Raw genomic sequence first — 26,918 nt, forward strand, 5'->3', positions numbered from 1 at the left:
CAGAACGACTTCTAAGATTGCAAAGGACTTAGAGTGGTGGCTCAGTTGGAGGTGTTGCTTCTATTTCAACGCTTTTAATTTTCTGATAAAAATGTCTGTTTACACTTGTGGCAAAATTAGTCATCTATGATGTCAGAGTAATACTTATCTAACCATTTAAAAAAATATTGTCCAACACAATATCCTGAACTGCATAGAATAGGAAGTTCCACACTCTCTCTCCAAGAAGTCCATCTTACCAGTTAGTTTGGGACAAAAGAAGGTGGAGCAGATACCTGACCACAATGTCTCTCCCAGTTACTGCCGAGGGAAAAGTGCAAGGAGAAGATCAGGGGAATGCCCAAAATCTCTGCTGTTAAGTCACTGCCAGGGAAGACAGGATCAGGTAAGAGAAGGTCATATTTTCCTTCCTTCAGTTTATTCATGATGGCTTCTGATTTCAGCACACCGTCCGGAAACGTCAATGAATACTGCACGTCGACCACCATCAGTTCCATGAATCTGATGTACTGTACATCCGCAAGTAGTTCATATGAGGCATCTCATATATTGAGAAACAAAAAAAATCTCCCACAATTTCCTCCATGACCTCCATTGATTCAGAGATATTGAAGGATTTGTAGTGAAATTGTACTGGCTCACTGACTGTTTAGCTGTAAACATTGATGTACTTGGCACCAGAACTGTCACCTGGTGTCTCTTATTAAAGGTTTTCCAGCACTGGCTTCATGTTAATCCAGTGGCTGCCTTCGCTGTACCACACCAAAACCTTCCCTCCATTTGTGCTCCATGTCATACAAATTAGTAGCAGCATGCAAACAGAGAGATGCTCTTTCACCTTCCTAATGGTGGTTATCCTGGGTCAACGGTTTCTGCTACCTGATAGCTTTTAAAGAGACTGCTCCTAGATAATTATTAGCTTAGAAAAAAATGAACTCTGTTTTTATAGCAAACAATTGGAATTGGATTTTGACTGCTAGTCTGAACACAGTGAAAGAGACCAGGTAGTGCTGTCTTTTTTATTGTCAATAAGAAAGGGAAGACACAAAAAAATGGTTTGATGGTGAAAATATTTAATATTTTACTTTAATTTACTCAAACAAATTAAATACCTGTCCTAAAGACCTATAGTCTCTGAGAATCCTTGGAGATACCTGAATGTCAGATGCAGTTGGGGGTGTTGCTTCACTGACGGGAACATTTTGATGATCTGCCTCTACTGTGTTCTGTTTTTGTCATATTCATTTGTTCCTGACTTTGTCTTTTGTTTATTGGTTTTCAGTTTATGTACTTTTCTGGTTTTCTGTTACCACTACATTCATGATTCACTGCACCTGGTTTGTTTCCCCTGATTGTTATGTTTGTTCGTTAACCAATCCGTGTTTAGTTCTCCCCCCAGTCAATTAGATGATCATTAGTTCTACCTGCAACTAACATAGCACCCTGGTCTGTCTATTTAAGGCACTTCACCTCAGTTCAGGTCTGTCGCAGTGCAACAGTTTCCTTTTGAGCAGAGATTCTTGTATGCCTGATCATCATTGTTGTTCCTACACCGCTTCCGTACAACCACGAGTTTTGCCTTGCCTTGTCTGCGTTCTTTCCGGATTCTGACCTTTGCCTGTTGACCACGATTTTTGTCTGTTGATGCCCTGTGTATGACCTTTTTCCTGTCTGTTGGATTACAATTTTGCCTGCCTTTTTTGTACTGTCTTCTCCCTGATTTTCTGGTTTTGACCCCTACTTGGATTTTGGACTACGAACTGATTAAAGGCTTTTGATTAATTGACACCTTGACTCTCACACCTGGTTCCTTTTGGAAATCGTTACAAACATATTCGTCTTTCTGTAGACAAGTTTTATTCAGAGAGAAAGCATCAATGCTATGAACATTCATTCATTCACCTTCATGTACTGCCGCTGTATCCACCGTAGTGGGTCACGGGGAGCTGGAGTCTATCCCAGCTGGCATAGGGCGTGAGGCAGGGGACACTCCGGGCACGACACTCCGGGCACGACGCCAGTGCACCACAACGCTATGAACAATTCTCAGATAATTGATGCAAAAGGATCTGCTGGATTTTTCGTTTGACAAAGCTGAATGGCTCAATGTGCCCAGTGTTTCATTCAAAACAGTACTTCATTCACAGGGTGCTGCAGCCTATCCCAGCTGGCTGGGCGCGTTTGGCAGAGGAAACTCCGGTGATGCCAGAGCACCGCCAAACAGTACTTCCTTCATACTTTTATTGATTTATTGCTGTTCTCCACTGTGACTGCAATATTTTTCACAAAATGACATGTCTTGTAAAGCCCCTCCACTTCCTGTTACAGAGCAAAAATGGCAATCTTGAAATTTGGGAAGTGTCTCTCATTTTACACTCATGGGTCATTTTTACAATATGGCCTTTTGCTGTGCTTGGTGTGTGTTATGCCCGGTATAGGAGTGTCCAAGTCATAACATGAACAGGCTCCATCTTCCCCAAGTCTCACGGAGCCACAAGGACAAATGGTTGACAAAATACAGAATTAAGAGTTTTTATTTACAAGAACCAAAGATATATCCAACAATTTGTTGAGGTAGCTTCAGGTTGGTCTAATGCCATTATTATAAACATAACGTTCCTATCTGAAAAGAAACAATGATTAACCTAACAGAAAAAGAAATGACAGAATCTAACCTCCCTAACTATATGAACAGGAGAAAAAGTATAACCAAGCAAACTGGCAGTCCAACCCGACTTCTCAAGCAAAGCTTAACAGTCCATTGACAAAGCAACATGTGGCTGGTTGGGAGATGAGAAAGATGAGGATGATCTGCTGCCTGCTCCCCCCGAATGACTGTCATCTTGAATCTCTTGTATATCTGGTGAGATCTTGAAGTGACCAATTGGCAGGGGGAACAGGCGCGCTCCTCCAATCACCGCCAGGTGATGGCACAGGCTAATTTACATAAAACAACGAGCAGACAAAAACAGTGGGAAGAAGACAAACCCAACACACACACACGACTGTAGTTGTCACAGTGTGAATAATCCTATACAGTTTGAGCATGGAAGAATGTCATTCAATACTACACTACATACAGAATACAGTATTTTCCACACCATAAGACGCACTGGATTATAAAGCACACCTTCAATTATTGGCCTTTAAAAAAAAAAATCAGACATAAAGTGCACTGGATTATAAAGCGCACTGGATTATAAAATGCATCTGAATGAATTGTGTATTTTCAAACTTTTTTCATATATAGGGCACATTGGATTATAAGAAATTCAGAAGATTTAAGGCTTTTAGGTGTGCCTAATGGTGTTTATCTGTTTAGCCCTTAGTTCTCTGCCAGAGAGTTAATGATTCATTGGTACCTTCCAGCATTCCTGATCTGTGTGATTCAGTGACGTGCAGTGAGGTTCATGGCTGGTGAAGCACTGATTTCATCATAATTAGATTTACAAAAATATGGACCTATGGTGTAGCTTATTCACCATTTAATTAACTGTAACACACAATCACATTTGATTAAAAAAAAAACCTTGTTGTTTCCTAAATGTTTGCTTATTTATTATGTTTACTTTTAAATGAAGTCCATTCACCGCTCCTTCTGAACAAAAACATAGAAAAAATTTTGAGTTGAGATATGTAATCCTCCAAGGCGAGCGGAAAAAAAAAAAACACCGAATGGTTACACTTGACTGTGGATTGTAGTTTGCTGTCACTTCTTCTACGGCCAAGGAAGAGGAATCCTTGGCTGAATCCCTGGGATCACCACCACCCCTACCATGAGGCAGGAGATCTGCGTGCCTCACTTTGTGCCTTTTCCCAGTAGTTTTAGGACCGCTCAACTCAAAAAAGACTTTACGCACATACAGTTGTTCACAAAAAAGCAATGTACAGTATACATATACATACACATTAGCTTAATTATGGGAATTTAGTTCATGGAGCATACGTGTTTGAACATTTTCATAGTGACATATAGAAAGATAGCATTATGGTCTCACTGTATAGCTACCAGCACAGCTAGCCGAGCTATTGCACAATCCATGGTGAGGCACGGCTGGCAGGTGCTTCACCGCAGGTCTCTTCTCAGTATTTCAGAGGTAAATGTGAAAATTCAGAAAATCTTGAGTGAAAATAACCTAAAAATGGTGAGGTTAAATGGAAAATAACTTTATAATACACATCACTGGATAAATACAACCATTTAATTTTTTTCTTCCATTTTTCATATTTTTCTTTCACTGGTGTGATTGTTTTGCACCGATTTGTGCTTGTTGGCCTTTTCCGATTGGAAGTGTTTGCCTCTTCTGATTGAATACCTGCTTGTGTACTCTGTTTTGGATTGAATTTTGGATTTGGACTTCACTGTACTGTGCTTATGATTTCCAAATGTGTGTCCAATGACACTTCATGATTTCTGAGGAACTCAATGTTTATCCAGGAGGTTTACTTCAATAAAAAGAAAATAAGTATCTCCACTGTACATGTTCTTTGGGAGAGTACCGGAGAAGTCAGTGTTTATTTTTTGTTTTTGTCTTTTGAATGTTTCCACTGGAAACAATATACAAATTCTAAAAAGAGTATGCTCATTATTAGTTTACAGATTGTGTATTTAATTTCAAAAATGTTAAGGGCTCATAAGGGGTTTCAAACTAAAACCAAAAAATAACAAAGAAAGTTTTTAAATGTACCTCAGGCAATTGTAGAAGTAATTTGTTAAAGTAAGACCCAGGAGTGGCAGCAGTGGTGCATAATATTTTATCCATTTAGAGACGACTGAAGATTTAATTTATCACAGAGGGGACTTGAAGTCATTTTATTTACCATGGGGGAATCCCCAAGTCAACCAGAACATGGAAAATGTCCACTTACATTCATGAACACAATTTTTCAGAAAGGGCAAGAAACAGTCAGTGAACTGCTCCCTTTTGTAAATTCAGTAATTTAATCAGCTTTTGTCTTTGTTTTTCCCGTACGTCCACAACACCTTCGTAAGCATAAAGTGCAGGTCTTGCTAAAGAGGAGTATGAGGGAAACGATAACTGCAAGGAGGAACACCAGGACATCCAGACTGTGGTACTGGTACCAGGTAAGCTCATGGGCCTGGACTCTCAGGTGCATGGCTCCTTTGTTTCTCATGGTGAACTCGATCCAGAATACAGCGTCATCCAGAGGGCTCACTGGCCGGTCATGGTGAATAGCAGAGAGTCGCATAACACTCTCCTTGTACCTGTAAATGTTGATAAATAGGGGAAAATGTCAATTAATGCCTTATTTAATTTTTTTGCCTAACCATAAATAATAAAAAATAAGAAAACACTTAACTTATTTTCTAGTTGGGTTTATTTTAGTCTATTTACTGGTTTAGTAGGTTTAAGCTTTGTGGTCTGAAACTCAGTGGTGATAAACAGTGTACTCTCTAAGCTGTGTCCTTTTGCAATTGTGCACTGCTTGCACATTTTCAGCGCACAAGAAAATCTATGTATCGCATAAAATAAAGTTTGATACGAACGGATTAGATAATATCTAACATTAGACCTACTCTAAGTAACTATACCAATCGTATTGTTTTCTGTACCATTTTTCATTGTAACTCAGTGAGTGACAGGTGTCCAGCCAATGATACAATAAGGTTCACTGACGCTACCCAGCCAATCAGACCATTGACAGTCCTGCATGTGCACCCTGCTATACGCGCCGTTCAGGTTAGCTAGCTAACGACTGGAAACAAACGGGCAGCAACACATCCACTCACCAAGCCAAAGTAAAAAAGAAATTAAATTCTTAAGATGGAATGACTGCCTGAATTTATGCAAATAGAAGAACAAGCAGAGTGGTGAGATATTTGTCTTTTAGAGAAAGTTCAAATCAAGAAGCAGACAAAGCCACTAACCTGGACAAAGTGTACAACCACATGAAAAATGAGATAAAATTTAAGTCGGATATGTGCATATTCAAATGACATTTATTCAGAGTTTTTATTTCTGGATATTAATCATTAAATACTGTTACTACTACATAAACAATTTATGGTCAGTAGAAATGCTAACAAAAAAAGAGTAGTTAGGTATTTTACAGACCAAGAGTTACAGGAATGTATTCTGTATCAGAAGGAACAGCACACATGATTGCGGAAAATGTGAATGTTTTAATGTGAACAAAATGTTATGTCTGAAAGGTGTGTCATTTCTTCCAGAACAGGACCCCTAGCCAGGCCACAACTGGACCTCACCTAACCCAAAGCAGCTCTCCTCCATTGGTCGAAGCTGGACCCTCACGTATAACATACCACACATCTCATGAAGAACAAGATTTGTGTCCTTTTTCATTTCAAGTGAGCCAAATCACTTGTATTAAAAGTAAACAAACAAAATTGCTGCTGTAATTTGATTATTTTAATAAGCCATGTAACTTGCTATGATCCAAGGTTTTGAAAAAGTGTAATACTGGTGTGTGGGCGTGCACATCTGATGTTGCTCACAGTGGTCCTTAGTGTGCTCAGGAAGCTTGTGTGTTTGCCCAGACACATGAAAAATTAGAGGGAACATTGGTGATATTCATATTCAGCTTTTGCGGCATTAATACCTGAAAACGGTGCAGATAGGAAAGAAAGCTTACGATTTGTCATTGATGACAGCGTTGATCGCATCTCTCAGATCTTCAGTCTTCAGGGAGTTCAAATCTAAGATCGTGGCGGCTCCTCTGGCCTTCATGTGAATCATGTTTTCTGGTTGATCACCAAACAACGGAATGCCCACCATAGGAACACCATGGTAGATAGCCTTATCCCATTAGAGCCACCATGGGTGATGAAGGCTCTGGTCTTGGGATGACCTTGAAGGGTACCAACAAACATGAAACAAAACCAAAACAACAAACAAAACTTGGACATTACAGCCTTCAAAGGACTAGCCTGTGAATTTCAGGTGAAGGTGGGCTGCTGACTTTAGTCCTGAAGAGTTGGGTCTTCTGTGTTGTGCTATACAGTATGTTTATACTGAATTCTTCACTGCAATGTACAGCATACATTACTTTGTTTGTGACGTGGTGGTTTGTGCTTCAGGTGCACCAGCTTCTGTCATAGTTTGAAATACATGTGAATATTGGGGACTGAAAATTCTTTTGTTTCTCTTCTGAAACACCAGCAACTTACAGGATCATCCATCCATCCATCCATCCATCCAAACACCCACACATCTATCTAACTTCTTGTAGATGAGACAACCATAATCATCTCTCTACAGCCACTTTTTGGCTTTGTGGGTCATAGGTGTTGCTGTAACCTATCCCTGTTTTTGTTGTTAGTTTTGTTGGTCAGATTATCCAAACTGGCCCAGTTTGGATAATCATGTCTTAAGGTCAGTATGATTGGGTTTTCTGTCCATTTCATTGAGATTCAACGTTTGTTTCTTGGTGTACTTCAGTCCAACAAGGCCGGGACGTTGTCCTTAATATCTTCATGGGTAAACATGTAGTTCAAAACCCACTCACACCGACCAGCGTTTTCAATGATGATCAACAGAAATGGGAGGAACCTGAGACACATTGCAAGTCTAAATTTCCAGATGATTTGCTTTTTCAGAAAATTTAAATGTATTAAATAATTTATTCATGAATGACTGTGGTGGACACTGCATTTCATTTTGTAATATGAATCATAAGGAATACTGTCTCATAGGCCTGTTCTGTTACAGCCGTACTTACCCAGTAGGTCATTCTGAGGGATCCAATTGTATATTCTAGTGTAGGCAGCCAGACTCTTTGGTTTTTCTCCACTGTATTTCCACAGCACCTAATTAACAGTGGCATAACCAGTTTATACTTCACATGATTTCATTCTAAGTTTTCTTATTTTTCTTCACTTTAGTTACTTTCTTTTATTTTGGCAGAATGTTTGAATAACCTTTTGAGAAACATTAAGATTTTCTTACATGTTTTATTGTTTCTCTTTGCCTTAAGCCCTTCAAAGTTTACTCATCCCCCAGGAAGAAATGTCATGTCATTGTAACTTTACGACCCTTGAATAAATATTGATGTGTTTTACCTTTGTGCTGAAAAAGATGTGCCACCATGTGCTAAACACATGTATCAGGAACTGCCCTACATATGTTAGTAATCTATCCTAGTTCAGAACTACCTTAGTTTTAGGCCCCGTCCACACGATGACGGTTTTTTTTTTGAAAACGCAAATTTTTAAAAACGCATCGAAAATTATTCGCATCCACACAACAGCGTTTTCCAAAAAATCTGTCCATACGTAAACGCAGCAGTGCGGTTTCGAAGACGGCTATAAGCATGCCAAACCATGTGGTGGCAGTATTGAGTCAAATTTTATCCAATAGGAATCCTCCGTGTTTTGTTGTCACAACACACGGGACCACAATGTCTCTCCCAGTTACTGCCAAGGGAAAAGCGCAATGAAAAGATCAAGGGGATGCCCAAAATCACTGCCAGGGCACATGGGGTCAGCTAGGAGGAGGTCATATTTGCCTTCCTTCAGCTTTTTCATGGCGGCTTCTGATTTCAGCACACCATCCAGAAAGTTCAGTGAATACTGCATGTCGACCACCATTAGTTCTATAAATCTGATGTAGATCTGTAAGTAGTTCATATGAGGCATTTCATCTATGGAAAAATGAAGGAAATCTGCCATCAATTTCTCAATGACCTCCATTGATACAGAGACATTGAAGTGTTCGTAGTGAAATCGTGCAGGCTCACTGGCATTCACTAACACTGATGAACTCGGCACAAGAACTGTCACCTGGTGTCCCTTATCAATCAGCTTCTCCAGCACTGGCTTCATGTTAATCCAGTGGCTGCCTTCGGTGTAGCACAAAAAATATTACCTCCGTTCGTGCTCCATGTCATACAAAGTATGACATGGAGAGAGATGCTCTTTGACCTTCATAATGGCGGTTTTCCTGGGGCAACGGTTGCTACTACCTGACAGCTTTTAAATTATATGCTCCAACAAAGATAATAATTAACTAATTAAGTCTGGACTCTGGTTCATAAGTTTGCATTTGCTCAATGACTTGAGATAATGTACAGAATAGTGCTGGACTTAAAAAAAAGCTTAAAAAATACATTAAAACATTTTTTTTAACCTATGAAAGTATGGGAGAATATTACACAGCAAGGTAATAATTTCTTTATTTTTGTATGGATGTGGGTGCCTGTGAAAATTTTTTAAAATGCTAAACAATGAATGAAATGTGAGGCCCAAATATCTTGTCAAGCACTCAAAGAGACCTGGTAGTACTGTCCTCTTTTGAAATGTCCATAAGAAAAAAATGGTGAAAAGTGGTCTGATGCTGAACATCTTTAAGCTTACTAAAATCAATCAGAGAGAAAGCATCAATGCTATGATCAAATATCAGATAACTGATGCAAAGGGATTTATAACACAGAGATTTAATTTAAAAGCCATATGTAAATGTGCCATTTTTATTTTTAATAAGAAACTTAAATTTGACTCCTGTGCTTACTTTTAAGCACAGGAGTAAAACATGTTTGACTTACGATATACAGTGATTTGCCCTTGGCAAAAGGCCCCCAAACTACATAAGCCTGAAGTGCTCCCCGCAGGATACAATGAAGGATGCAATTGAAGGACTTCTCCAGATCTACAAAGCATACATGGACTGGTGGGGAGAACTCCCACGAACCCTTGAGCGCTCGATGGAGCGTGTCGAGCTGGTCCAGTGTTCCGCAACCAAGATGAAAACTGTATTGTTTCACCTGAATATGAGGTTTGACTATCAATCTAATCCTCCTTTCCAGTACCCTGGAATAGACTTTCTCTGGGAGGCTGAGGAGTATGATCCCCCTGAAGTACCTCTGGATAGGCAGACTACCCCGGTCTGCCTGTCTCTGACCGCCATGCAATGTTACAGAGATGTATTGATCAAAACAATCCCTGTCTACCCATAGACTTTGGTTGCTCTGCCACCAAGGAGTTTCAATTTTGCTGTCTGACTGTATGCCGTATCACAACCTTGCACACACTTCTTCTTAGCTAACCTCTTTCTCTGTATACACTCCTGTACCTCCTATTTCCACCACCAAGTCTCCTTATCTACTTTCCTTCCAGATGACACACCGAGTACTCTCCTACCTGTCTCCCTGATTACATTAGTTGTAGTTGTACAGTCCTCTGGAAGCACCTCCTGACCACCCAGAGCACGTCTTAACTCCTTCCTAAAAGTCATGCAATACTCTTCCCTTTTCAGATTCCACCATTTTGTCCTCTGCTCTGCCTTTGCCCTCTTCATCTTCCTCACTGCACACCACCATTCTATGCTGTTTGCCTACATTCTCTCCTATCATTACTTTGCAATCACTGGTCTCCTTCAGATTACACCGTCTACACAAGATGTAGACGGTATGCTCTGCATTACTTCATCAAAGTCCAATCAGGATTTCTCCTTCTCTTCCAGCTCACATCCTACCTGTGGAGCATACCCACTCACAATACTGAACATCACACCTTCAATTTTTAGCTTCAGACTCATCACTCTATCTGACACTCTTTACATCCATGACATTCCTTACAAACTCCTCCTTCACGATAACTCCTACTCCATTTCCCTTCCTATGTACACCATGATAGAACAATTTGAACTTTGCTCCTAAACTCCTAACCTTGCTACCTTTCCACCTGGTCTCCTGGACACACAGTATGTCTGTCTTCCTCCTCTGCATCGTGTCAACCAACTCTCTACCTTTTTCTGTCGTAGTTCCAACATTCAACGTCCCTACTCTCAGTCCTACACTCTTGGCGTTCCTCTTCTCTCTCTTCCTATAAATGCACTTTCCTCTTCTCCTTCTTCGACCAACAGTAGTCCAATTTCCATTGGCCCCCTGTAGGTGAACTGCACCGATGGCGGTCGTTGTTGACCCAGGCTTCCACCGATCCCGTATGGAAGTCATAGATTTGATTCACATGCTTGATTTGGCAAAAGTTTTATGTTGTATGCCCATCCTGACACAACCCTGTGTATTTATCCAAGCTTGGGACCGGCACAATAACACACTGGCTTGTGCCCTCTTACTACTACATTGCCCTCTTGCGGCTACATTATATCGTCACCGTGATGCTCTTAAAAATAAACTGCAACTTGACCATAATGTTAAATTCTCGTGTCACATTAAATTTTTGTTAAATTAATATTTTTACACATGTACCTGTCCAACAACCTAATGTAAGAGACATATTAGTAAACTGTGCAATATAAAACTACAAAGTCTGAAGTACTAGATTGTTATATTATATAAAAAAATAAAATGTCATACTACAAAAAATATTGCCTGTTGCTGATATATTCTGATAGATGACACCAGGTGGTTAGTGTCATCATACTCAGGCCCTGTTTTAAACTTTTAATTTTCGAATACCATCCATCATCTGCAAGCTTTATGAACTGTTCTATGTTCATTCTGTAGAGCTCAATCAAGAAGATCTAGTAGTTAACCTCTCTCCCCTCCTCTCTATGAAATCAATGTAAACAAATGTAAGTATAGCAGGATCATCCAGACAGTGAGGTAGAATTTAAAGGTTTTTATTAAGTGCTGTAAATGGATGGATGCATTGTCCACAGTATTGACAGACTTAAAATTTAGAAGTTAGATATTATACAATATCTGATTTTAGAATGAATTACAGTAGTCATTCATATTTGGAATTTTCAGTATGGCCACGAAATTGGTTTAAAATGTGCTGTAAACAACCATAGGCTTAGCACCACAGTATGATACAGTGTAATTTTGCTTTAATGACTTGGGAGCTGTGAAAAAAAAGTAGATTTGAAAAGAACTAGCCAAAAATAAGTAGGTCAACTCAAAATTGAAATACTGGAACCAAACCTGATGTCCTGAAAATAATGAGGCAGTTATTGTGAAACATCTGGATTGAAATCATATTTCCACAATAATATCAGACGTTGTAAACAGATTTTGATGCTTTACCTATATATTTACAGATTATTGCAAAACATTTTTGTTCCCTTTTGTAAGTTCAGTGATTTATTCAGTCTTTGTTTTTGTTTTTCCAGTACGACCACAGCACCTCCATAAGCAGAAAGTGCAGGTCTTGATAAAGAGGAGTATGAGGGCCAGGATAACTGTGAGGAGGAACACCAGGACGTCCAGACTGTGATACTGGTACCAGGTAAGCTCATGGGCCTGGACTCTCAGGTGCTTGGCTCCTTTGTTTCTCATGGTGAACTCAATCCAGAATACGGCTTCATCCAGAGGGCTCACTGGCCGGTCGTGGTGAATAGCAGACAGTCGCATAACACTCTCCTTGTACCTGTAAATGTTGATAAATAGGGGAAAATGTGAATAAATGTGTTATTTGTTTTTCTTGTTTTTGTCTGATCAAGAGTAGGGGATAGAGGAAATTATTTTCTAGTTTGATTTATTGTAAATGTTAAACATTATAATGATAAGATTATAATGATGATAATTATAATGCTAATTAAAATGATAACAAGTTTATGACAGGGTGCCCGAAGAGGAACTGTGGTATTGATTGAGGAAGTCTGGAGTGGCAGAGAAGAATGTCAGAGTGGTGCAGGACAAGTGTGAGGACTATAAGACAGTGGTGAGGTGTGCTGTAGGTGTGACAGAGGAGTTCAAGGTGGAGGTGGGACTGCATCAGGGATCAGCTCTGAGCCCCTTCTTTTTCACTATGGTGATGAACAGGTTGACAGGCGAGGTTAGACAGGAATCTCCATGGACTATGATGTTTGCAGATGACATTGTGATCTGTAGTGAGAGCAGGGAACAGGTGGAGGAGAAGCTAGAGAGGTGGAGGTTTGTCCTGGTAAATAGAGAAATGAAAGTTAGCCACAGTAAGACAGAGTACATGTGTGTGAATGAGAGGGACCCAAGTGGAAGAGTGAGGTTACAGGGAGAAGAGATCAAGAAGGTGGAGGATTTTAAATACAACAGTCCAGAGCAATGGAGAGTGTGGAAAAGAGGTGAAGAAGCGTGTACAGGCAGGATGGAACGGGTGGAGAAAAGTGTCAGGTGTGATGTGTGATAGAAGAGTTTCAGCTAAAATAAAATGAAAGGTGTGCAAAACTATGGTGATGCCAGTGATGTTGTTTGGTCTATAGACAGTCACTGAGAAAAAGACAGGAGACAGAGCTGGAGGTGCTGAGGTTCTCTCTGGGAGTGACCAGGATGGATGGATCAGGAATGAGTACATTAAAAGGACAGCACAAGATAGAGGTTTTGGAGATAAAGTCAGAGAGGCCAGACTTAGATGGTTCGGACATGTACAGAGGAGAAATAGTGAATATATTGGTAGAAGGATGCTGAGTTTTGAACTGCCAGGCAGGAGGCCTAGAAGAAGACCAAAGAGGAGGTTTATGGATGTAGTGAAAGAGGACATGAAGGTAGTTGGTGTGAGAGAAGAGGATGCAGAAAACAGGGTTAGATGGAGGCTATATATATATATATAGTGTATCCCTGATGACAGCTGAAGGAAAATCCTCAGAACTGACATCACTGCAGCCAAACTGCTCGCTGCCCCACTCTCGAGCACACACACAGACATTGACTGATCTCTCTGTGCCTGGCTTCACTGTAGCTCATGTTGCTTTCCTTAGGTTTTATTCAGCTTGCCTCTATTTCGGTCTATTTAAGATTAATTGGTCAACTTGTTTCTTGTTTTGTTTTGATGCACGTACGCGATACATTTAACCAGATAGAGCTGAAAACTGCTCGTGGCTCATTGGTCACTGCCTCCACTCGTGGTTTTTTTTTTTTAACCTGCTTGTTCTTATTTTGACACTTTCTCACTTCAGTTCGAATTAGTAATTTATATACTGTATAGATATTTTAACTGTTACATAGCGCGCGTGTGACAAGTAAGAAATTATAATAAGCTGATAATTTAGAAATGATTATAAAAATAATAAGATGGTAAGTTTAAAAGACTGTTATTTGAAGATTTATAATAAGATCAACATTTAGTTAAAATAAATGAAATATAATAAGAACATGTTTTGAAAATGGGCTAAAAACATTAAAAAATATGTTTAAGAAGGGTTAAAAAGTTAAAATGCCAAAAAGTCAAATTAATTCATTGTTTATTTTGATTGTTATTGTTAAAAGTCGAGACATATCAATGTTATCCTTGTTCATCAGTGCTGTCTTGATCCGATCGTCTGAGATCGATTGCTTGAGTCTTGATGTGTATTCCGGAGATTCAAGGCACTTTTTCCCGCACGGCAGTAAAGAGACTACTGACTGGAAATATCTCTCGTCACATCTATGATTATTTCGTCCCCTCATTGAAGGGTGTAACACACGCACATGCACACAAAGACAGAAACACATGCTCTCTCTTTGTCTCTCTCTTTCTCCCTCTCACACAGTCACTCAGTCTCACACAAATGCACAGACACACACACATACACCTGAATAAACTTTAACTTTGTGTGAAAGAAAATAGCAAGAACATGAGGTGGTAAAAAAAAGTAAATGAAAAAAAAAAATTTATCATAATTTTTTAAAAAAATAAAAAGTTGTGTTAAGACAATTCTTGTTAATACCTACTTTTTTCATGCATTCAGACAGCCACTATTTTCCCTGGGTTTAAATGTTTGTGTGAACAGTATTCCCTCGCTTATTCATGCTTCCAGATGCGTGGCTTCAGTACATCACGGATTTGTAAAATTATATGTACATTTATATATTTTCCTTGATGAGATTAAAGTTTCATCTCATCGTAGACATGGGATAGAGGGAGAGGTGAGGAGCAAGTATATCCCATGAGCTGTAGTCAAGTGAGACCATACGCACATACTATTGGCTGACAGGATCCGTGTGCAAGGAATTCAGAAACTCAGTTCCTCCTGCAAATTAATTTTGCTTTTTGAAGTGGAATTTCTTCTTTGTGAAACCACTGCAATGGCTTCCAAACAAGTTGCTGTCTTAATATCAGTATGGGGAGGGTTCATAAATGTTTAAATTATACGAAAATAATAAAATAAATATTTGGTTTGCTACATCGTGGATTTTCATTTTTCACGGGTGGTCCTGGAACACATTAGAGGTCCCATATGATGCTTTTGGCATCACTCCCTGGCGTCACTTCTTGTTGCGGTGTTTTCCGTCATTTCCTGGTGTGTTTGTCGGACTGAAGAGTCTTAGTTTTGTCACACTATCACTGTTAATATCTTGTGTCATTTTAGAATTGTAGAGGAGGTTAGTTGTTTCTCTCCATCTAAAAACTTGATAGCGAAAGCTCTCACACATTTCAGCTAACCTTTTACGAACTGTTTTATTAATGTAATTTGCCGTAGTTCAGAACTAGCTTAGTTTATCTTAGTTGCTAACTACGGCTACGCTTCCTTCTGTCCACTCCTTCTCTCTGCTCCTCACCCGCATAGCACCCGACGCCGGGGCAGATCCGCCCTTAACATGGACAGTTCCGCCTCGGGGAAGCGCACAGGAAACGGCCCGGTTGCGGGCAGCGCACCGTCATGCAGCGGACTCGGTACGGATGCCCCTACCAAGACAGCACCTGATACCGATGATGATGATCGATGATGAGCTCCAACACACCTGATCCTCATTCAAACGATCAGGTGTGTTGGAGCAGGGAGACGTCACAGGGGCGCGTCCCTGTGACGAAAACCAGCTGTTTTCTGACGTACAACGGCTCCTCGTCGAAGAGGTGTTTATGCTTGACAGTTATAAAGTTTATAAATTTATTATTCCTTACATTCACGTTCCTCACCCAAGACGCCGACACCAGTTCTGTGTCGGACCGGGACATGCAGGGGTTCCGTGATTGGTCAATACATTAGGAGCCTGGATGACCGCATTACGTACACTCCTTTCTCCGCCCACAGACGCCGAATGAGGACGATGCTGAACAAGGTAAATTCTGTAAGTAGACCACACTCAAATATATCTAATATGTACTTTCATCTTACTGTCAAAATTATATTCATCATAGATGTTAAGCATAAGTATTTGACGCTCTTATTTTGGTACTTCCTGTTGTGAGCGGATATAGTTCTGTTGTATGTGTATGTAAATGTAATGAGCTTGACAGGTCTGGTGCGGAATGATTACTGTGCAAGTGTTCAGGTGACGTAGCAGGCACATTTCAAATAAAGAAAATACAGTGGTACCTTTACTTAAGAAATTAATTGGTTCTGGAAGAAATTACTTAAGTAGAGACACGTTTTCCATGCAAATGCCCTAATCCATTCCGAGCCCACAAAAATTCCGACATTAATGTTTTATAAAGCATAAAAATGCATCAAAACATGTAACAAATACATGTTACAATTAGATTATATTACTAAATTACTTATTATTATTATTATTATTACTTATTATTACTAAATATTACATCTCTGTCTTCAAAAGCTGTTTTAATCAATGACATTATATCATATTGTCATATAGATTTATTCTGTTTAACGGAAACCTGGCTAAATGAGGATGAGTATTTTTCCCTAAATTAAGCTACTCCTCCTAGTCACCTAAATTATCAGATCCCTCGAGTCGCAGGCAGAGGTGGAGGAGTTGCATCTATTTTTAATTCCTCGCTAGAATTGAGCCCTAACCCAAAAATGATCTTCAATTCATTTGAAAGTCTTAGTCTGAGTTTATCAAACCCAATCCAGAAACTACTTCAGCCTCTATTATTTGTCATCATTTAGCATCCTCCTGGTCCATACAGTGACTTTCTATTTGAATTTGCCGATTTCTTAACTAGTTTAATTCTTAAAACTGATAAGGCCATTATTGTTGGTGATTTCAATATTCACGTGGACGACAGTAATGATAGCCTCAGTAGGGCAATTATGTCATCCCTAGACTCCATAGGCTTTAGTCCAGTGTGTACAGGAATCTACTCACCAGTTCAAGCATGCTCTGGATTTAGTCCTGATTTATGGGATTGAAATTGAAGAGTTAGTCAACTTTCCACATAATCCTATCCTTTCTGACCACTGCCTGATAACTTTCGACATTCGGCTATTGTGTAATTCCCTTCAAGCAAAAAAAAAGTTTGTACTAGAAATTTATCAGATCATACTATTCCTAAATTCAGGGAAGAAATCCCAAGTATGCTTAATCTAATCCCACTACTGAACTACACAGCGGGTCATTTTCTGAACTCGGTTAATGTTAGTCCATCTCAAATTGATGAGTTTAGAAGAAGAAGAAGTATACTTTATTTATCCGCAAGGGAAATTACATAGTCACTCAGGTTAGTATAGTATACAGGTTTGTTTGTTGACGTTACTTCAGACTCTCTGCGAAAAACCTTAGATTGAATTGCTCCACTAAAAAATAAGACCATAAAATAGGGAATGCAAGCTCCCTGGTTTAATTCTCATACCCACCAATTAAAGCAAGAATCCCGAAAACTTGAGAGGAAATGACGTTCTACTAAACTAGGAGAACACCGCTCTCAATCTGGTCCGGCTCGATGTTTATCTCCAGGTTCCTCAGTTGAGTAATCACCTGTTGTTCCACCGACTCAAAATCAGTGCTGTGTTAAGTTTCCACTCCTCTGGTCACGGCATGAGCATAATTTCTCGGCTTAAGTTTCATGCCGGTGATGATCACATCATTTATTCGAATGCTTTGTTTGAATTCCTCCATTCTTTGTTGCCTTTGCTCCGCTCCTTTCTGCATTTTTTCCATGTCATCCTCCACTTTTTGCATGTGGTTATTTAACGGTTTCAGCTTTTCTTCCAGCCTCTTATCATGTTCCCTGTTGAACTTTTCGAAGTCACTCCTTAGCATCACAGTTCTCTGTAGCTCATCTATCCCAGAGGCCAGCCGTTCAAGGGTTTCTTTTATATTTTCATTCTCATGTTTATTCTCGGACACCTCGGATTTCCCTTTTCCTTTCGGTAATTTGGAGGAGTCAGTGAGAGTTAATGAGTGTTTATCCAATACGAGTTCGAGAGAGATAGCAAAGTTAGCAACGAGAGACAGAAGAAAGCACGTCTGCTCTCATTGAAAGCCGGAAGTGATATCCAAGTATATCTATGTATATGCAGTGACCTGAAAAAATATGATTTTCGCAATAGGACCCCTTTAACCATGAGTAATGAGGGATTACTGTATCTCACTTTTGTTCCTGTTTGCAAAAGTGCCGCATGTCTTTGGCCGACCTGGGTGACCTCTGGGCAGCGGGCTTGCTAGGCTAGTCCATTAGATCCCTCGTTTTACTGAGCCTGTGTTTTATTGTCTTTTTTGTCTTTCTTTAATTAGTTTTAATATCTTTTTGGCCAGGGGGTAGTGTGCTGTCGTCATAGTGAGACAGCAATCAGTTTACAGTGTTCACGGGTACCTGCCTGTGTTTACTCAAGGCATGCAGAGTCCTTGCAGCGTGTTGTGTGTGTGTGTGTGTGTGTGTGTGTGTGTGTGTGTGTGTGTGTGTGTGTGTGTGTGTATGTGTGTGTGTGCAGACAATTTTATTTGTCATTTTTATGGGTTTGACTGCAAGCTCTCCATCACTGAGTTCATATTGTGAGGGTTTGTTTTTATCTGCTGTACCTAATATGTGTGATTTGTTTGCCCTGATTGCCAAACAACATTTTATAGTCTTTTTTTAATGTAAAATTGGTTAACCCAGTGCAACAGTCCCAATATCATTACTTCATCTGGCAGGATCTGTGGCTCTGTACTAGATGTCATACTAGAGTGCTAGCATGTCAAACCAAACCCAGAAAAATATAAAACAAAATAAATTTCCACCTGATTACTGTAGCCCAAAGATGTAAATCACAGAGTTAGACAAGAAAATATTCTGACTACACTGTTTTTCCCGCTATACATGATTTCTCCAGTCCACTAAAGTTTCTTCCCTCTGCCAAGTGGCCTAAATCAGTGTGAGGTACCGTTAATAACAAAATATAATTGATTAAACATCATATAATATGCTCGTAAGATAGAATAAGTTGAACTTTAAACCAGGTCAAGTCCTCTTTACAATGCTGTTTGTGAGGTCACTGGCTTACTGTTATCAAAAACAGGGTAAAAGCCATTTCTGTCACGTGGATAGACTCACATGCACCAGCAAATCAGAGAGGCTAGGATTTCACAATATGTGATTTACGACAGTGATTCACAACTCCATTCTCGCACTATATCTTCTTCTTCTTTTTCTTCTGGTTTCTATAAAATGACAAAAGACCTAAATAACTTTAGGAACATCTGGTGTCACAAAAATGTCCTATGCACTTTAGTTGATGATCAACTCACTTGTTCTTTGCGGTTAATGCGTTCCAGGAACCACACGTGATGTAGGAATCCGCAGTCGAGATCGCGATCTTTATATTATTATTTACAGTAATTTAAACATTTATAAACCCTCCCCATACTGATATTAAACCACCTTCTATCCATATTACATTTTCCCACACTCTAATCGATTGTTTAAAGCACTTTTGTGTATCACAAAAATCTGAGACTGACAGAACGGGTGCACTTCCGGATGCCGCCAGCCAAAAGAATGTGCGTACCAAAAATCTGTGCTGACCAAAATGTGCAGACCAAAAATATGCGATGAGGTGGAGTCGCAAATGCACGTCAACCGTTGCAACTGCACTGATGAAAATAAATTGATGAAAGTGACTACACTGATGAAAAGAAATTTCATCTGTGCAGTCACTTGAATCGAGTTATTAATATAAATATTTCTTACAATTATTTATTTTACAGAGATATTATACATTTCTGAAAAAAGGTTTGTTATTGTCTGTTGATGTCTGCATTTTACATAAAACCACTGTGGATGATTTATTATTAGACCATAACTGTCCTGGCATTATTAACGATTATTGAACATGAAGGCCGGTCCATGAAAATATTGTATTTGATGAAACCGGTCCGTGGCGCAAAAAAGGTTGGGGGCCGCTGGTTATGAGGATTCTTCAGCACGAGCACGAGTATTGACGAGTTTTACTCGTATTGTGCTCATACTCCTCGAAAATGCTTTATCTGTACTGGATGCTCGTCTGAAATGAGTACATGGCCCAACCCTACTTTTTGGTCCATATGGGCCTTGAACTGGCCACCCTCCGGTTCTCAGCCCAAGACTAAGTGGACCAAGTTATTGGCCTAGAACCTTTAATCACGAACAAGAAAATCAATATACATAAAGAAAAGTCCATCCACCAGTTTAATATGGGAATCGCTGTGATCTGAAACTCATTGGTGATAATCATACGTGTGTGGCATTAGCAACTGAAAACAGAGAGGAAAGAAAGCTTACGATTTGTCATTGATGACAGCGTTGATTGCATCCCTCAGGTCTTCAGACTTCAAGGAGTTCAAGTCTAAGATAGTTGCGGCTCCTCTGGCCTTCATATGAATCATGTTTTCTGGTTGATCAGCAAACAATGGGATGCCCACCATAGGAACGCCGTGGTAGATAGCCTCAAAAATCCCATTAGCACCACCATGGGTAATGAAGGCTCTGGTCTTGGGATGACCTGGTAGGACACCAAAGACCACATGTTGGGTTGCAACTTTAAGCTCTTTTTATATATTCATTTCTCAGTCATCACAGTGCACTCAGTACTATTTGTGATAAAGTGAAAACAGGATTTCAGAAATATTTGTGACATAATGTTGAAGTGAGTAGTGCCACTGCCTCACAGCAGCCTGGGACTTTTTGTATGTGGTGTTTTCATATCCATGTGGGTTCTTTCTCGAGCATCCAGCTTCCTCTCACCCTGTACATATTTTATGCATATATCTGCAATGCCATTTGTTAGGAGGGATGGGGGGGATTGCCCTCCCTTCCTCTGGTTTTACATGAATGAATGCATTTTCAGCAGAGGCAGAGGTATGTCAGACATTGGCAAACATTGAAAGCCCCCTTCATAATTAAAAACAGACAGCTTTTGACCGTTTTCGTATGGGTAGCCTATAGTCTACATTGCTGCCACAAACTGCAAACCTGATCAAAACTGTCAGCAGTCTCGAAGTTCGCGAACATCCCCACAGATATAAATTTATTGTATTGGTTTTTTAGGTAAAAGAAAGGATGAAAGACAGAAGACATGCTGCAGGAATCCCGAAAAGGCCATGTGAAGTCTGACATCAGAGCAAACTGTTCACATAGTCTTATATTTGCTGAGTTATCAATGGGGAGTTAATGCTACGTTTACAGACCTTTCACATTAAAACGCAGTAAATCCTCTTTCCATGCTTGTGTGTTCGGTCCTTATCAATGGTCCTGAACCCTAATTGGACCATCTTACACATTGTGGCAAAAAAAAATTAAACGTTTCATGTTATTGTAAGTTTGTATTAAATATGAGTGTTCAACTGTTTGTAATTTAGGCTCTAAGGGCCTACTATTAACTGAAAAAAGAATTAAGGCTATTGAATGATCTGTTTTTGACTAATTGCACCTTGAACATGGTTTACGTTCAAGGCCTAATCAGCAGTCAGGTTTTGGTTAAAATTGTAATGTTGGAGGTACACCCACGTCTATTAGAACAGCTGATGTCCAGAAGAGGGGTGGATGTCAGTGGTCAAGAGGGGCATTAGACTTGTGTGAGACTTGAAGGTCCTTGATTCTTCTGGCTCTCCACATTGTTCTGATGGAGAGCCAGAACAATGTAACAGAGATTCCCTTCCTCTTGGATTTTGTGGTAGGATAGATTTAACACTGACATATTAAAGGGTCACAACGCAAGGACTGGTACTTTGTGTAAAGGGTATATTATTGTTTTGTGCATTTTTTTTATTCTCATGTTTCATTTAACTACTTGCTTTAGTTTAAGCACTATAAATTGTTATACCAAATTGTAATTATTTTTTTCTCTCATTATTAATATTCAATCACCATAGTAACAATGTAGTATCTTTGGATGCTGGTGCAAGTGCAGTATTCATGCTGTTGTTTATTACAGTTTTTGTATTGCTGTACTCTATTACCATGTAGTACCAAAGTTAACAGACAAGATAGAAGTGTCTCACATGTGGACAAAATTTTCCTGATTCCCATTTTATCTAAACTTACACAACTTTGCTCCCTTCTTCGTCTTTAGAGAGTAGCATTCTTTATCCATCTATTGTCTCCTGCTGTAACTGATTTAATCCACTGTAAGAAAGGTATTCAAACAGTAACCATATTGGTGGACACCGTATTTAATTTTTGGTGGCTAGAAAAAGTTTGGGCACCCCTGATAATTTTCCAGATTTTCCTTTATAAGTCACTGGTTGTTCTGATCAACAATTTCAGTTAAATATATCATGTAGCAGACAAACACAGTGGTGTTTGAGAAGTGAAATGAAGTTTATAGGATTTATAGAAACTGTGCAATAATTATTTGAACAAAAGTTGCCAGTTGCATAAATTTGGACACCCTTGTTGTTTTATTGATCTGAATAACTGTAGCACTAATTACTGGAATGCAAAATTTGTTCAGTAAGCTCATTGTCCCTTGACCTACATACAAAGGTGAAGTCAATCATGAGAAGGGATATTTACTGTGGCCAATTGTAAGCTGTTGTCCTCTTTGCATTTGCTATAAAGAGTGCCAACAGGGGAGCCTCAAAACAACCATCAAATGGCCTGAAAACAAAAATTGATCAACATCATGGTTTAACAGAGGGATGCAAAAAGTTATCTCAAAAATTTCAGCTGTCACTTTCCACTGTAAGGAACGTAGTGAGGAAATAGAAGAACACAGCCAGCTTCATTTTGGAATGAGGTGCTCTGGACTGATTAAACTAAAATTGAGTTATTTGGACATAACAGGGAGAGGCACACATGGCAGATGAAGAAAACAGCGTTCCAAAACAAACACTTGCTGCACACAGTAAAATTTGGTGGTGGTTCCATCATGCTGTGGGGTTGTGTGTCCAGTGCAGGAACTGGCAATCCTTTTAAAGTTGAAGGTTGGATGGATTCCAGTCCGTATCAACAGATTCTTGCAACCAATGTTTAAGAATCAGATAAAGTTGAAGTTACACTTGGGCTGGATACATCAACAAGACAGCGACCCTAAACACCTGTTCAAATTCTACTAAGGCATTCATGCAAAGGAACAAATACAATGTTCCGGAAAAGCCATCTCACTGCCTGACCTGAATATTGTCAAGAATTTTTGGTGTGATGTAAAGCGAGCTGATCATGCTGGCAACCTTCAAACTAACTGAACTAGAGAAATGTTGTGAAGACCAGTAGTAAAAAATACCTTAGATTTAAATTTAGACCCTCATTGGAAGCTATAGAAAGGCTGTTATTTCTGCAAAAACATGCTCGACTAAATACTGATGTAATTTTTGTCTTGGGGTGCCCAAATTTATGAACTTGCCTACCATTGTTTAAATAATTATTGCACACTTTCTGTAAATCCTATAAACTTCATTTCACTTCTCAAACACCACTGTGTTCATCTGCTATATGATATATTTAACTGTAATTGTTTATCCAAACAACCAGTCATTTATAAAGGAAAATCTGGAAAACTATCAGAGGTGCCCAAACGTTTTCTTACCACTGTAAAAGTTTAAGTCATGATGTCTATTGTCTCAAAGGCCTGTTGTGCAGGGTTTTGATTTAGTGGAACTTACCCAGTAGGTCATTCTGAGGGATCCAGCTGTACGTTCTAGTGTTGACAGCCAGGGACTTTGGTTTTTCTCCACTGTATTTCCACAGCACCTGCAAACAATGGTCAAACTCTTTTTTTTTCCTTTTGACTGGAAGAACTGCTATACAACAGAACTGTATAGCAGTTCTTTCCTAAAACACGGGGAAAAATATTTTGTTATAAAAATATATTTTTATTTGGGAAATACCTTATCTTTGGTAATTAACTTGTGGTTTTAGGGATTCACTTGAAATCCACTGAATGAGATTTGTTAAATCACTGATTTCATTATTTAGTATGTTCTTAAACATTTCATTGATTCTGTCTGCCTATTTTATTGTCCAGATTTGGTGATAAAGCTAGAAAGAAATATATGGTCATTACAATGTTTCTACTCTGATGCTATACTGCCCTATTTGACCTGAGCCCTCAGTTTACCTGTGTACAGTTGGCTGATAACAGATGTGTTTGTATGTATGTATGTATGCTTGTATGCGTGTAAGTGTGTGTGTATCTTTGTTGGAATCAGATGAATACATACATAATACAATTTCCTCCGGGATTAATAAAGTATCTATCTATCTATCTATCTATCTATCTATCTATCTATCTATCTATCTATCTATCTATCTATCTATCTATCTATCTATCTATCTATCTATCTATCTATCTATCTATCTATCTATCTATCTATCTATCTATCTATCTATCTATCTATCTATCTATCTATCTATCTATCTATAAGTTTCACGTCACAGTCTCCTATGCTATGCTACAATCTTTTTTATTTGCACTACAGTATTAATCTTTTATTTGTAAGTCCAGTACAAACCTTTCACTTGGTTGCTTTTTTTCTTTCATGTTTGTGTTCCCATTGTGTATTTTTTCTATAATATATTTATTTTATTATGCTGGGACTTACCTGGTTTCAAAGCCTTATGAAATGTGCAATTTCTCATAAACATCTAACCTTTTGTGGAATTTGAGCGAGGGCCGAGGCTATGATGTTTCCCTTTTCTGAACTGATGTTTTTGATATACGATCCCAAACTGAAGACCACAATGCCAGCATCTCCAGAACTCTGCACAAACTCTTCCATATCCTGTAAGATGGAAACATTACTTCTCATACAACTCAACCTGGGATGGCTTTAACTTTCACTTTAATTGTGCATTTTCATCATTGTAGTGGTCAGAAAAATGGGAGTTGTAATAAAACATGAATCAGCTTGTGGCGGTGGAGACAGACTTACCTCTGGTAAAGGTTTAGCAGGTCTGCAGTGAATCCCACCAACAAATTTAAAGTTGGGGAGGAAAGGACGAGGGAAATTAAAGTCCCAGTAGGTTCTAATCAGCCACATGTCTGCTCTACCCATAATGCCACAGGCACTGGTTGGAGTTCCTGTCACAAACAATGAATCAGTCATTCATTTCAAAGTATCACCAATGACGTAGATAAGTTGGGGAGCATTTATTTGTTATATGTTATTGTAATCAAATCAAAATTTGATTGTACTTATGGGCTGTACATTCAATTTAATTGATTTAATGTGCTGCCCATAAAAATGTGTTACTTGTTGTTACCCACCTCTGACTTTTGAATAATATTCATCTAATCTGTTCCAATAAGTGTTACTCAACAACAAATCTTGTGTTGCATAGAAGATGAAATTCCACACTCTCTCCAAGAAGTTCATCTTATCAGTCAGTTTACTCATAGCACCAGGGACAAAAGAAGGTGGAGCAGGTACTTGACCACAATGTCTCTCCCAGTTGTTGCTTAGAGAAAAACGCAAGGAGAAGATCAGGGGGATGCCCAAAATCTCTGCTGTTAAATCACTGCCAGGGAAGATGGGGTCAGCTAGGAGTAGGTCATACTTCCTCTCCTTCAGCCTCTTCATAATGGTGTCAGATTTCAGCACACCATCCAAATACTTCAAAGAATTCTCAAAATTCAAGTTCACGAGCTCCATGAATCTGAAGAATATTTGCAAGTAGCTCAAGTTATCCACCTCATATATGAGGAAGTGAAGGAATTCTTCCATGAATGCCTCCATGACCTCCACTGATACAGAGACATTGAAGGGTTCGTAGTGAAATCGTGCAGGCTCACTGGCATTCATAAACAGTGATGAACTTGGGACCAGAACTGTCACCTGGTGTCCCCTGTCGATCAGCTTCTCCAGCACTGGCTTCATGTTAATCCAGTGGCTGCCTTCGGTGTACCACACCAAAACATTCTCTCCATTCATGCTCCATGTCATACAAAGTAGCAGCAGCATGCAAACAGAGAGACTCTGACTCACCTTCATGGTGTTTGTCAGGGAAACAATCTCCTTCGATTTGAAAAAAAAAGAAAAAAAGGCATGAACTAAGTTGAACTCTTTACGGTATGACTCATTATGTAATTTCCCTTGTTAGAGTATGGTGAAAAGAAAAGGTAAAATGGCTGTAATTGTTTTTAATAACTGGTATAAATTCTAAGCTACCCTTGAAATCCACATATCTAAAGTAAGAACAGAATTCTGATCCTTCCTTTCCTGCTACTTCCTGAACATTTTTAACCAATCAGATTCTAACCCTGTTATGTAATGTGGGTGAGAGAAAAGAGGAAGTGGTGTCTGAACTCGGGTGCTTGTTCAAGACCGCAAGAAGTGTGTTGTGTTTTTAGAGATACCATTATTCTATTTAATGATACATAAGCTTGTGTGTTTGTATTCAAAATATAAGTTGACAATCGTCAATAGGCAAATTTTAAGAGTTGTGAAAGTTATTATATTTGCTGTACGTTACATTGTGACAACAGATATTGAATGGATTCAAATTAATGTTTAATACAACCTAAACACGTTCTGGATTTGCAGACTCATCATGTAGCAAGAACAGTGGGTCAAATACTTTGATTACTGTGATTTTTTAAATCAGAGTAGCATGCTTAACTGAGATGTTGAGTGGAATTATTTTAATAATATAAATGTAATGTATGTAATCAACTTAAAGGAAATTGTGAGAAATTGCTAGAAATTGTAATCCTGTAAAATATAATTAGTTTACTGAATCTCCGTGCTAACATCATGAGCATGTTAGCCGATTGAGCTAACTCTTTCTCATAGTGTCAGTAGCACGACTGCAGTCTGTGAGTCTTGAATTTACCAATAAAAGGAAGCAGCTGATTTCAAAAACTGGCTGAGGTCAGAGGGGTCGGCTCAGTGTGAATATTTGGAGGTGGGGGCTGGGTTGTCCTCCATGCCTTCAGCAGCGAGTAGCGTTGAGGCTGCGTTACTCTTGGGAAATGTCACATCCAACTACTTGGGTGTTT

General features: G+C 39.1%; 1 protein-coding gene and 2 pseudogenes across 2 annotated transcripts; all 3 read right to left on the reverse strand.

The window, feature by feature from the left end:
- Positions 1-116: 116 nt before the first annotated feature.
- Positions 117-791, reverse strand: LOC137592167 (UDP-glucuronosyltransferase 2A1-like; annotated as a pseudogene).
- Positions 792-4,941: 4,150 nt separating this feature from the next.
- LOC137592168 (UDP-glucuronosyltransferase 2A1-like) lies at positions 4,942-8,908 on the reverse strand (annotated as a pseudogene).
- Positions 8,909-11,545: 2,637 nt separating this feature from the next.
- LOC137593089 (UDP-glucuronosyltransferase 2A1-like) lies at positions 11,546-26,141 on the reverse strand. 2 transcript variants are annotated; one of them, XM_068311689.1, is made up of 7 exons: positions 25,478-25,894; positions 25,188-25,378; positions 24,853-25,001; positions 24,571-24,702; positions 23,584-23,671; positions 20,264-20,483; positions 11,546-12,310 (listed from the first exon to the last, which is right to left on the reverse strand). In XM_068311689.1, the coding sequence occupies exons 1-7, from the start codon at positions 25,879-25,881 to the stop codon at positions 12,025-12,027; spliced, it is 1,470 nt and encodes a 489-aa protein (XP_068167790.1). In that variant the 5' UTR covers positions 25,882-25,894; the 3' UTR covers positions 11,546-12,024. The 2 variants fall into 2 exon arrangements, with proteins under 2 accessions (XP_068167790.1, XP_068167789.1); XM_068311688.1 differs by having other exon boundaries at positions 25,188-26,141.
- Between the last annotated feature and the right edge of the window lie 777 nt (positions 26,142-26,918).

This window comes from Antennarius striatus, chromosome 3 (assembly GCF_040054535.1).
Source record: "Antennarius striatus isolate MH-2024 chromosome 3, ASM4005453v1, whole genome shotgun sequence".
NCBI lineage: Eukaryota > Metazoa > Chordata > Actinopteri > Lophiiformes > Antennariidae > Antennarius > Antennarius striatus.

What these genes read in the sequence shown, in the direction of transcription:
- LOC137593089 (XM_068311688.1), bottom strand. Translation starts at nt 25,911, where the DNA reads ATGAAGGTGAGTCAGAGTCTCTCTGTTTGCATGCTGCTGCTACTTTGT. An exon ending in ATATTATTCAAAAGTCAGAG is followed by an intron (nt 25,002 to 25,187) that starts GTGGGTAACAAC and finishes TGTTTGTGACAG; the next exon opens with GAACTCCAACCAGTGCCTGT. An exon ending in CCCTCAGAATGACCTACTGG is followed by an intron (nt 20,484 to 23,583) that starts GTAAGTTCCACT and finishes GTGTCCTACCAG; the next exon opens with GTCATCCCAAGACCAGAGCC.